General features: G+C 34.7%; 1 protein-coding gene across 10 annotated transcripts in view; it reads right to left on the bottom strand.

Moving 5' to 3' along the window:
* Nucleotides 1-13965, bottom strand: part of PTPN13 (protein tyrosine phosphatase non-receptor type 13) — a 209870-nt gene that overhangs the window by 102809 nt on the left and 93096 nt on the right. For 9 of the 10 annotated variants that reach the window (XM_043448301.1, XM_043448303.1, XM_043448309.1 and 6 more), the window contains exons 6-7: nt 13476-13563; nt 1898-2464 (exon numbers count right to left, since the gene is read on the bottom strand). In XM_043448301.1, the coding sequence (XP_043304236.1) occupies nt 1898-2464; nt 13476-13563 (655 nt within the window). The remainder of the gene's footprint in view (nt 1-1897; nt 2465-13475; nt 13564-13965) is intronic. The other variant, XM_043448305.1, reaches the window with a different exon arrangement.

Here is a 13965-nt window from a genome sequence, read left to right as displayed (position 1 = left end):
AATGTGAAGCTAAATCATATTCATATGTTAGCTGTGGTGTAACACTAAATAGTCATAAAATACAACTTCTGAAAAGAGAGACTTTATTTTAAGCTACAAAGTGACTACTTTTTGCTGTCACAACTCTAAGACTTAAAGAGTGAAATCATGCATAAAATAAATTTCTAAGTTTTCATTTTCTGTCTTTGAAAGCTTTTAAATATTTATTTACTTAACTTCACCGAGTCTTAGTTGAGGCATGCAGGATCTAGTTCTCTGACCAGGTATTGAATCCTGGGCCCCTGCATTGGGATCTCAAGAGTCTTAGCCACTGGATGACCAGGCAAGCCCCTGATTTTGAAAATTTTTAGATCTAGGTTATACTCGACTATCTCATAATGCTGGCTAATGCTTATAAAAGTACAATTATATACAAACCTATAGTATTAATGGTTCAATAATTTTCTCCATAATTCTAATTTCCTCACTAATATGCAATTCCTACGTTGAAAAAAATGCAAGGCTTCGTTTGTGAGAATTAAAGCACAATGTGGAATGTATTTTCAGCTCTAGAACTATGCTTGAAACTTAAGCAACAGGACAAACCTTTAGCAGAGTATTTTAAGGGCAACCTATGAATTAAAAACATTCAACTAGGACATTGACTTTAAAAATACTGAACGAATATGACGCTGCATTATGTTACTACTCTCACTGAACTAGAAGCACCTTAAAGCCCCTTAATCAGTTATGTCCCAGGGGTCCAGTGATCAAGGGGCATATATAAAACTTTAATCTTCAAAAATGTAGAGGATGAGATTGAAAACACTTATTTTGCTTTCTGTTCCATCTATCTGTACTAAAAGTAGCCTCTATCCATATGACTAGAACACAATTTTATTCTATTCAATACACTGTTCTTTGTGCATCAATCAGGTATTTTTGAAAGAGCATTCCCCTATAAATAGTAAGAATTGGTAATTTATAAAGTCATTTTATGCTCCCATAGTAATTTCATAATAATTTAATTTATTAATCACTTTATATTCATTACCAAATTAATTTATTTTTATTAAGCCCATTTTATATACATGGGCTTCCCTGGTGGCTCAGACAGTAAAGAATCTGCCTACAGTGTAGGAGACCTGGGTTCAATCCCTAGGTTGGGAAGATCCCCTGGGGAAGGGAATGAAAACCCACTCCAGTATTCTTGCCTGGAGAATCTCATGGACAGAGGAGCCTGGTGGGCTACAGTCCATGTGGCTGCAAAGAGTTGGACACAACTGAGTGATTAAGTGCACACATACATACAGAGTCTAACCTAAGACCTGGCATGATTAAGCCCCACTGCTAAAGTAAGGATCACGTAACCGCTGAACAGGGTAAATAATTCAAGCCTAGGCTACCTGACTCTAAACTGATAAACCTAAATACTATGATTTCAAAAAACAGAGATCTAAACAAAAATAAATAAAAACATGGATCTAAGCATCATTCCAGGCCACTGTACTATCACCAGGCTAAGCTGCACTTGGATAGCTGACTTTGATTAACTGTATCTTATTTCCATGAACCAGTCCTTTACGGAAGCCTCCCACAAGATGGTGCGTGAAAGACGATGCTGTGGAGGATTAAAAAGCAATTGAAAACACGGCCCCTGCCTACCTAAAATACTGAGAGACCATAAGGTGGCTGAACCGGGTCTGTTTAGCAGAGATGACTTTTGCAAACAGCGTACTTTAGTTAGGGTTTTCGTGGGAGGAAGAACAGAAGCTGATAAAGAAGAAAGAGCCTGACTTGGGTACAAAGGTTTGGCAGTGGAAATAAGACTTATGGAATGGTTTCATAACCCTTCTTTATTTCAAAACACAATTGTAAACAATTCAATTCTCTCTCAAACACACACAAAATTACTAACCTTCTACATTCATGGCTTCTCTCAGAACCTGAAGTTTCTTTTGTCTTTCTCGGATTCGGTCCAAAGCACTTGATATTGCCGAGGAGGTGGGCAATTCCCGTGTGTGAAATGCTGGGTCCATTTTCTGAGGGCCAAAGATATCCAAGGCTAGGCTTCCATCCGAGTATCTTGCCTCCTTTTTCCTAGGAGTGGTTGAAGTCCGCACTGTAACCGCCTTAGGAAGACAGTGCTGGTATCTGTCAGTCTCCCCAGAAGAGAAGTCTCTGTCACCTGTGCAAAGCAGGTCCATGGACGAAGCCCAGATCTTCTTTTTGGGAAGCACGTCAATGCCAGTGACAGCTTTTTTTTCTGGGCCACTAGATTTGAACGGGTAAGGGGAGCAGGAATTTTCCGAATCTTCTTGTCCAGAGTTATTATCTGATGAAAGGTCCTTGAAATAATCTTCCTCATCTTGTGTGTCTTTGATAGATAGAAATCCCATGGATTTACTAAGCCCTTTGTTAAGAAAGGCCTGATGACAGAATGGAGACTTGTATGTGTCTAGAACATCAGAAGTAGAGCTTCTTCCTGGAATGATAAGAATCTATCATGTATGCACAGAATTTTCAGAAAATAACTGGAATGTAACCTTACTACTGACAATGAAAGTGGTGGCATTTTTCAGTTCTCCAAATGGAGAATCAGAGATGAAATGGGATGGTGATGATGATAAGGGAACTGGAAAAAAAACGCTATGTTTGTTAGTTGGATGCTATGTTTCAGAGTTCAATGTTTCTTACCAAATGTTATCAGTAACATATAGAACTTGGTTTTTAAAGTAACATTGTTTTATATTCAAAGGTGAATTATTTGGGTTTAAAAAAATAGATAAGATATTCTGATACTATCCAGTTTGGTAGATATTAATTATTCATAAAATGATTTGGAGTTAATAATAGAATACATAATATACTCTTTTAATGGCTAAAGATACAATTCAAATATGTATTATTTCAATATAAAGCCCTGCCATTTTCTGGTCATTCAAATAAATGTGCTCAAAGAAAAAACAAAATATTCCTGCTGTAGTATTTGGAATTATCAAAGTTTTATTAAGACCATATATGTTTCCAGAAAATTTGATTATGTTTAAAATCCAGACAATTTGATTGTGTTTAAATTATGTAAGAAACTTAATTTTTCTATAGCAGACCATCATGTCCTGAAATAGTTTTTCCTCTCAAACATTATGAATCAATATTTGTCAACTGGAATAAATTACCCATTCTTATTTACACTTTGGTCCTTGACATAGTTAAAACCAGTAAGCCATTCTAATATTTTTTTAAGGCAGCAGTCTATAAATGCATTGAAGAGGAGCAAAAATGCCCAGCCAGAAACTTTTTGAATTCACAGATTCAACCACAACAAAAAATCACACATATATATGGCTCCACTATTTAAAAGAGAAATGCAGAAAAATACTTTATAGTTACTAACATCAATAACCCATAAACACTGAAGATTTCCTGAATGACCATCTGTGATCCTTCTTTGATAAGCTATTTGCTATGGATACAATATAAAATGATAACTAAAACCCTTCCCAGTAACAATAAATTATTTATTAACATATTTGAATAAGTCAATTGCCTCTTCAGGGTAACAACTATTAGCTTTCTTCCCTCACCACACATTTTACCTTAAACATCATAGTCAAAATTAATTTCAGAATGGCAACACATAACTGCTTGAAAATTAGATTCAAATGTTTTGCTTTTCTTGGAACTCATCTTCCCCTGAACATGAATCCACTCAAGTGCAAGTAAGGATACATCATGTATCCAGGGCTCAGAATACTGGGAAATAGACCATCCCACATCTGGATGTATAGATTGCCACACACTTTGGATCCTAATACAAAATAATTTAAAACTGATAAACATATGTCTATGTTACAGTACTTCAGTGGTGAATTACATTCTTAAATCACATATTGAAACTGAGTTATTTAAAATTGTATTAAAAAATAGAGAACAAAGATATTCTTAAAAGTTTATAGAATACAACAGATAAAAAATAGGAATCGAAAGGATTTAAGAATCATAGAAGCATACATGAGCTCAACATTCTGCCTCCTTTTACTATCTTGGCTACCAAGCTGAGCCAAACCTTGGAGAAAATCAAACAAGTATTCTGGCAGCAACATAAATTCATGGTCAACCATGATGGACACTCAACATCACTCACTTTTGACAATGACGGATTCACGTTTCCTCCTTCTTTCCCACTTTAACTCTCTATCTGATGGTCTTGTCTCATATTCCACCAAGAAAAAAGAAGTTGTCAGAAGAGAGCTCTTTCATTGTTCCATGACTAATTCTATATATCTATTTGTCTCGGCAATCTTTTCCCTACTGTCCCAAAGGGTGAAATTTCCTACCAGTTGAAGGCCAATACCCAGTATGTGTTCTATTCCCCCTTCCTGTTACTTTTATCAATGATTTTGCTTCTTTGGTTAACTTCTGCCTGCTCTGCTTCCATCCTCCTCGTCTCCCATTTCTACTGAGTCATTCTCATTAGTATACAAACGTTCCCTTATATCTCTATCACAAAACAAACCCTCTCCCCTCTGACCACATTCCCCTCTAGTTACTGCTGTCTCTAATTTCTCACTTCCCATTCATTATTCTACCCACTTTAGTCAACTTCCAGCTCCTCTCCAACCTGGTAGCTCCCATTATGTTATCACTAATGGCATCCATATTACCAAATTCAGTGGACACTTTTGTATTCATATTTTACTTCTCAGTGACAACTAACAGTGAGAACAATCTCTTGAGGAATCCCTTTCCTCTCTTTACAAGCCTGGTTTCCTACTCAGACAGCTCCTTCTAAGTCTTTTATTTCCTCCTCTACTGGATATCAAAGTGTTGGTTTTCCTCAGATGTTGCTTTTAGAATCTTTATGTTTTCACTCTATTAACAAGGCTTTAAATACTATCCACATATTGACAACTCCCAAATTTATATTCATGGCACTGACTTCTTCTGAGAGCTCCAATCTGAAACAGAAACTGGAACTTCTATTTGTGTATCTCAGAAGCACCTCAAAGCGAACATGCTTAAAACTAACCTTATGCCTCCCACACCCAGAGATGTCCGTTACCCCACTCTTTGCAACTTGGATCAGTGGCGCCATTATTCAACTGATTGCTCGAAACAGAAATATGGGCACCCTCCTGAAACCCTTCATCTTCCTCATTTCCCATATTAAGTTCATCAGAAAGTGCTGCCTACCTAAATTCTCAGATATGTTACTCCATGTGATTATTTCCAATTCTACTGAAATCCCCTTATTCCTAATTAACATTACCACTTGACTAGATAACTGCAATGGTCACCCTGCTTCTTTTTGCATCCACTATATTCCACTCAACAGCCAGAACCATCTTTTAAAAGCGCATTCCATGATGTCACTATTCTTAATAAGTCTCAAAGGCATAATTATTGCACTCCAAATACAATTTAGATTCCTTTTGGGTGTGGAACTTGAATCTTTTTTAGGGATTCATCTCCACTTTCTTTATTCCATCCAGGCCACAGGTTTTTCTCTGTTAAGGTCTCTTATATGTTAGGCCCTTTGTATATACCACTTTATCTTCCCTGAGTGGTCTCTTCTAGACCTTTTTTGTGGTTAGTTGTTTCCCATTCTAAAGTTTTACTTATGACTTCTTCAGTGAAGATATCCTGACCACTACTGACATATCATGAGACTATTTGTAACAAGTAAATTATCATCCCCTTTTAGGACATTAGTATTTATTAGCAATATATAAAAGGGCCATGGTATTCTAAAAGAACCATGTCTTCTCACTAGCCATATGAAGTTTAAAACCAAAAGCTAATAAGGTGGCTCTTAGATTACTACTACTTTATAAATGCTAACTTTTATTGTCTTCATGAAAATTGAAAATGAAAGTGAAAGTTGCTCAGCTATATCCAACTCTTTGCAACCCCATGGATTATACAGTCCATAGAATTCTCCAGGCCAGAATACTGGAGTGGGTAGCGTTTTTCTTCTCCAGGGGATCTTCCCAACCCAGGGATAGAACCCAGGTCTTCCATATTGCAGGCGGATTTTTTTACCAGCTGAGCCACAAGGGAAGCCCTTATGAAAATTAGTAGATATAGAAATATTTCCATTCATGTTTATTAAAAAATTCAGAAAATTATTATTTTAAATTCTGTAGGGTAGTACAAAATTACAATGAATATAATTCACTTAAATGTTTACACAAATATCAATCTTTGATTTATTTTTTAAAAAGTTCACACTAACTTCCTACTTTGTTTCTATAAAATAAGACTCATTTTGCTCTATATGTTTGAAAATCATATTATAGCTAACCTAAGATCTCATGACTATTACTTATAAAGGATGATTCTGAACCACAGATAAGGTCTCTTCTAGCAGCCAAGAGGACAAAGAAAGGCATGATGATACAGGAAGTGGAATGAGAAAGTAAGATGGTGGGAAGGGGAGGGAGAAGGCATTGACCACTCTTCAGGAAAACAGGCAAAAAATTGTGGGGGTGTGAAATAAGGTCCAAAGTGATCCATATATACTTGTTACAAATGATCTAAAGTAAAATTGTAAGAGCTATGAGCTACAAAAATTATTAAAGGGAGAAACAGTGTGGGTGACCTGTTGAAGGAAGAAATAGGAAGTGGTAGGAAAGAGATGTTTTGAGCTAAGTGGTTTCTCCAGTGAACCTTCTAGCCTAGGACAGCTTCTGTTTGCTTTTTGGAAGAAAAAGGAGATACATCTTTAGGTAAGGACACAGAAAAGTGGGTTTCAGCTGGTTACAAACATACTAGTCTTTAATCACATATTCCCAATGGGCAGCAGTCTTGATGTGTCTTGTTATGTCAATGATGCTTGCTATCTTCAACCACACGAGATATGTAATTGCCTTATTAACACTTCACAGGTAGATAAAATACATATGGCATCATACATAGCAGAATAGCATCATGGCTGTTGTGATGCTAAAGTACTTAGTGAAAAATTTTCATTAATCTGAGAACTCAAAATTAGAGCTTAAATATAGAATCTGGCCATACAAATGAGGAGAATCATGGCATTCTAGGCCCGTGTATTAGATGCTTAAGTCTACCACCCCAGTGAAAACCATCAACTGTTAATACCAGTGCCACCTCCCATATCTGATACTATATAAAATGCAGTTTCTTCAGCTGCTTTCCAGAGCTTTCTAAACATGTGACCAAGCTATTATAATTACTTTATCAACAAGCAATAAATAGCACTGAAATCATTAACTAAGTATACCTAATAGCTATCCTTGGGCTTCCCTTGTGGCTCAGCTGGTAAAGAATCTGTCTGCAATGCGGAAGACCTGGATTTGATCCCTGGGTTGGGATGATCCCCTGGAGAAGGGAAAGGCTACTGACCCCAGTATTCTGGCCTGGAGAATTCCATGGACTATATAGTCCATTGGGTTGCAAAGAGTCCAACCGAACTGAGTGACTTTCACTTTCAATAGCTATCCTTACTATCATTTTGATCAAAGGAAACTTAACTAATGGTATTTCTGAAAGGAATACCCATTGTAGCTACTCTTAAAAGATTTCAAGAGGAGCTTTCTGTGGTATTTTCCCATTCTGGTAGAGTTACAAGTTCCTTCACCTAAACTCACAGAGCATGCTGGACCTCTATGAAGACACTTTTCTTGCTATATTAAAATTATACATTATATTCTGTATCTGCCATCATTCCTACTCATTTTCTCACCTCCATCCCTAACTGGAATAATAACATAAGGGACCACGTCTTACTTATTTTTGTATTTCCAGTTCCTGATAAAAGAAATTTCAAAAGAACGTTTGTAGAATAGAATGAATATATAACTTATGAAATCTTTTTAAGCCAACTTAGGTAGCACAATCTACCAGAAAGATTACTGTCAAAAGATGGGGTTTTAATTCTGGCTTTATCATTCAATCCATGACCTTGGGCAAGCCACTTAATTTCTGTTTCTCACTTCCTTCATCTATGAAAATGTGGATATAATTTGCTATGCCTTCTTAGAGATGATAGGACAAATAAACGAACCCATTTGAACGATCATAAGCTCTTCTGAATAAGTAGCAGCATAAAATTCGAAATTTTGCCTCTTTTTTTTTTTTGCTTCTGCTTTATTTTTCTCAGCATATAATTATCTACTGAGGGAGAATTTAAGTTCCTTTTGAGAGAAAAATCATAAAAATAGAAATCAAAAGATCTCCTAGAAAAGTTTTTGATTCTATAATAAAAAATCAAGTTATTCAGAACAAGTAGTCACTATAGGTAGATTTTTCCATTTCTTAAGGATGTTTTGAGTTCAGAGAATTTACGGACAACATTAGATTACACACAATTATAAGTATTTAAATTTAGAATGAAACCACAAACATTTTCCTTTCAGAGAGTATGTAGTTTGCTAAAAAGTAAAGAGCAAACAATAAATTTTGAAGAGGTATGAATAAAAGATTTTAAGATCATAAAGAGTATTCATAATATAACATATTCCACTTATTAAATTAAAAAACCTTCCTTGTAGAGTACACTGTTTTAACTATTTTTGTTATTTATGATTAACATTATCCTTAATGGGATAGCATCATTTATCTTTCCCCTCACACACAGACTCAAATTCACAGCACCTCTTAGAAGCTAACTACAAAATGACATTTCAGTATTAAAAGAGGCTCCCTGATTCCCCATCTGTCCTCACAAATGTGATCAGGTATGAAAAAAAAAAAAGAAACATGATATTATCAATATGCCTGAGTTCTGGAGCACTATCGTGCTGATCTGATCAAGGTGTAGGTTTCTACCTTAAGCTCGCTTGGCAGGAAATGTTTGATTTCTTTCTGCTTAGTGCAGCCATTTAACTTAGTGCAGTGGCGGTATTAAATAACAAAGTAGGGACACACAGCCCACTAGTTTAGGCCTTAGCTTCTGTAACAGATCTCAGAGGTAAGATATAAGGAGAGACTTTTTAAGTTCATTCACTCATGGATGAAAAATTTTATTGCTATGTTTTAAATGAACAATCAAATCACTTAGATATGAGGCATTATCTCTAAAATTGTCCACTTCTTTTAATCTAATTCTATGTCTCACTGGAAAATGTCAAATCTTAACATTTTATTTATCGAGAACAGTGGTCAGGAACCGAATAAACTAGTTATCACTACATGAAGGTTTTAGGTTCATCTACATCAAAGTGAATGCCTTACTACTAATGTAATATGACAATGTTGCTTTGCCCAAGTGATCACTGACAGTTAAGAACTGGTACTGCCCCAAAGTAATACCTCTATCATAGAATAATATTTCTTCTTTATGAGTTAATTTTTAAAAAGATTTATATTATATAAGTTTATGCCACTTAGCTCCTAACTTCTTCTGTCTGATAATACCTACAAATTAGTATACTATATTAATTCTGTCCTTGAGATGTGGTTTTATAAATTTTTAAGGATAAATTAATAGAGCCTTTGAGCATTATTACTAGTGTGGTAAGCAACGGCTAAGATGAACTGAGGAATCCTCTCCCATTATAGCTGATCCAACAAAGGCTATCCGCAGGTGGCTCAGTGGTAAAAGAATCCACCTGCCAATGCAGGAGACTCCAGAGGGTTCGATCCGAGTTGGGAAGATTCCCTGGAGTAGAAGATGGCAACTCCCTCTAGTATTCCTGCCTGGAAAATTCCACAGACAGAGGAGCCCAGCAGGCTACAGTCCATGGGGTCGCAAAGAGTCAGACTAGACTGAGCATGCACACACACACTCCCAAAAAAGGCTACTGTTTTTTTAAATACAAGAACCTCTAATTCTACCATAAATTAGAGGAACTCATTCAGGTTTATTCTGTGTGACAAACTGTAATTCCTTACAAATTCTCTTGAGTTTTGATACTGGGGACATTTTATTCTCCAATAAGGAGACAGGATTATAAGAGAATTAAAGTCAATGGGCAGGCTATTTAAAGATTTCTCTGTAAATTTTCTTAAGTTATTACAGTCAATTCTAGATTATCTGCATTCAAAAGTCTATTAGTCATAATAATTCTAAAGCACTATTAGATAATAATACTGTTTTAATATTTAAAATATATATAAAATTTATAATAAAATATATTATATATATTATATAATATAAAATATTATAATTTAATATAACTAAAATGGCGAACTACAGTTTACTTTTTACTTTGAATGCAACTTAATGTTTAAAATAAGTTATCTAAAAAAATAATCAGAGTCTCATATATTTATTTTTGGAACCATTAAAATTATATTATAAACATGTTATTATATCTAACTTTCTCATACTCATTCAATCAACAAATATTTATTTAACATCTACAAAAAGTAACATGCTTAATTTGGTAGATTTTCCTCATCTCTAGTATATACATGTCTAGAAAACTTAATTTTGTATATAGCTTTCATAAACAGTGTGGCTCAGCTGGTACAGAATCTGCCTGCAATGTGGGAGACCTGGGTTTGATCCCTGGGTTGGGAAGATCCGCTGGAGAAATCCATGGACTATACAGTCCATGGGGTTGCAAAGAGTCAGACACAACTGAGTGAGTTATCTAAGATAAGTAAATAACTGGCTATTTAAAGTATTGGGTTGGCCAAAAAGTTTGTTCAGGTTTTTCTGTACTGTGGAAAAACCTGAATGAACATTTTGGCTAATTGAATATGTTATAAATAAAACAGATAGCCAGCAAAGACCTACTGTACATACAGCACAGGGAACTCTACTCAACACTCTCTAATCTAACCTAATGGGAAGAACCTAAATGGGCACAGAATTTGAAAAAGAAGAGATACATGTATATGTATACCTTTGAATCACTTTGCTGTACATCTGAAAGTAACATATTGCAAATCAACTATACTCCAATATGAAATAAAAATTTAAAAAACAGCTAACCAGAAAAGGAGAAGGCAATGGCACCCCACTCCAGTACTCTTGCCTGGAAAATCCCATGGACAGAGGAGCCTGGTAGGCTGTAGTCCATGGGGTCGCGAAAAGTCAGACACGACTGAGCGACTTCACTTTGACTTTTCACTTTCATGCATTGGAGAAGGAAATGGCAACCCACTCCAGTGTTCTTGCCTGGAGAATCCCAGGGACGGGGGAGCCTGGTGGGCTGCTGTCTATGGGATCACACGGAGTCAGACACAACTGAAGTGACTTAGCAGCAACCAGAAAAAAAAGTATATTGTAGAGTAGGTATAGATTCAATTCAATTTCTATTGCTACTTCTAAAATATTATGTAATAATTAATGTCTGATAAAATAAAACTGAATCATTGAAATATAAACTAAATTATATTAACATTTGTTAGTTTTCAAAATTTGATAAACTAAATATGACAGAGTGATCTTTTTCTTTAGACTCAATAAATTCATGATGCATAGAGATAGAATGAGGGATCTCATATTTATAGGAACATTTTTTATTCTTAAAGAAACTAAGCTTGTTTTAGTTTAAAAAAAAACTGTCTTTAAAAGTTAATCATCAATAATATAGCATTAAAATGACTAAATCAACAAGCAATATTCAAGCATACAAACTTCAATTTTATAACATGGCCACTTTGAAGCAGGAGATGAAGGGAACTACAAAAAGAGAAAGTGCATAAAAGAGAAATAAGAAAGCAAGGAGCAAGGGAGAAAGGGACGTAAGAGAAGAGAGAAGGAAGGAGTAAGAAATAGAAAGATAATAAATAAAAAATCATTTCTTTTAAATCTAATGTTCACTTATCAAAGTATTCATCATGACTCATCAAAAAGGACTCATTTATTCCTAAAACAGGGGACTGACTGAAAATTTGATGGACTAACAAAGTGTTGCTATTTTTAGCACCAAGGTTCACACTATATCTCAAATCCTAGTATCCTTAAAGACAAAAGAAAACAGACTTTTTTACCTATGAGAGGAAGGTGTGTTTATATATCCATACACACACACATACACACACATATTTGAGGAGTATTTATTTTTATTTATGTAAATATTTATATTATATATATATATATTTGAGGATGTAAGTATAGTAAGAAAATAGAAAAGGGGTTAAAAATACTTGTTAAAATTTAAAGTCTGCCTTCTTTTCTGACCTGTGCATAAACTAATAATGTATGTATTAGAAACAGAAGTTTATGCAACTCGAAGTAAATTAATTATATAGATGACATGAAAACTTGGTGCCTTTTCAGAAAAACAATCCCTATTCACAATAAGTAAAATGAAAGCAGCAGAACAGACACGTAACTGACAGCACCATGACAGAATCACTCCATACAGTTCAGTCGCTCAGTCGTGTCCGACTCTTTGCGACCCCATGGACTGCAGCAGGCCAGGCCTCCCTGTCCATCACCAACTCCCATTAGAAACAATTGTATTGCTTTTCTTGACTTAAGGTAAGCAGTACACTTGCTTAGCGCACATCTGTCCCTCTCGGACACGAGAGTTCTGAATTCTGCAAAACGCTTAGTCCAGATAATCAAATGTCTGTTTTGGTTTTCACAGTGAGAGTTTCTCATAGGTTTTAAGTAAAAGACAGCTGAGTTCTGATGATCTAATTAAATAGTTAAACATCTTAATTTTTAATCTGACTATATCAATTAGTGTGTTATAGTAGAATATATTTAAGCAATATTTACATTTACTTTACTCCAGCTCCTAGACTTAAGACAAAATATTTCACTCACAAAACATTTTTGTTAATGTTTAAATGACCATGATTATCAATATTGCTTGATGGGAAGTAAAGAGAACAAAGATAATCAGCAAAAACAAAATTTCATTTTATAAATAAACCACGCTTGAAACTTAACACTGAAAAATAAACTTTCATGTAAAAAAAAGTATTTTTTTCTACTTTTACTTCATGTGTTTTGAATCTGATTTTGTATTCATTTCCTTAAAAAAATAAATGTAATAACTATGTAGACCCTATAATTATCTAATGCTATTGGCAAATAGCAAAACCACTCTTCATCAGTTTTTACTTACTAAGCATTGTATAACCTAAGACACTATTTGGTAACTGCAAGTCATGAAATTCATTGGTCATGAAATCAATTTAGTAGGCTGAGATTAGCATTTAAAAAAAGAAATAGAAAATAATAGTATGCAACAAAAATAATGTTCTTTTCTGAAACTTTTGTTTTAGTAACATTTATGTTCATAAATTTGTGTTTTATCATCCTTTAAAATGTATTTTTAATATAAAATATCACGATAAAGTAAATAAAGATATTATTGCTATAATAACAATATCGGGAAAGAAATGATATACTGTGGGTGTCCTGACTGTATTAACATTTTCTGCATAATGATCAAGGATTTATATATTAATATATCCAATGTTCCTACCCGTTCAATGCCTCCACTTTGCACGCTTATGATTATGATCATAATTACCGATTTCCAAGCTAGGTTAACTAAGATTTTGTAAAGGAAATAACAATTGTAAAGTCTAAAAATTTTCTGTTAACACACTCTTACCTGTTGGTAATCCTTTTCCTCTCAATCGGTCTCGGATAGCCTGGCTTCGGTCAGGCTTTTCCTCGCTGCTACGGGAAAGCTGATCCATCTGTACACAGGTAATCAAAAGTCAAGTTTGACAAAAGAATCTCCCTTTTGTTTATGGTAAGTGTCTACAGAATGACACCAGCTAGATAGCTTTTGGAAGTTGTAATATTTGAGTAAAAACACTCCACATATGCTATTGTTAATATATATTCCTCGGATAAGATTTATGTAGCTTAGTTCTGGCCAATTCATCTTCAGGAAATACAAGCCAAGAAACATCTATCAAAGCCTAATCTGCTAACTAGGGAACAAAGTTAGCCAAACTAAAGTGGATAAAATGAGTTCCATTTCAAAGCAATAAACTTGAAGTATTCTTTTTTCCCCAAACTTCTTTTATCTCTCGTGTGATTAAAATTTTAAAACCACATTAACTCTGGTATAATAAAGCTTTCTCCTGATTCTA

This window comes from Cervus canadensis, chromosome 26 (assembly GCF_019320065.1).
Source record: "Cervus canadensis isolate Bull #8, Minnesota chromosome 26, ASM1932006v1, whole genome shotgun sequence".
In the NCBI taxonomy this organism is placed as follows: Eukaryota; Metazoa; Chordata; class Mammalia; order Artiodactyla; family Cervidae; genus Cervus; species Cervus canadensis.
This window is presented reverse-complemented; position numbering and strand designations above follow the sequence as displayed.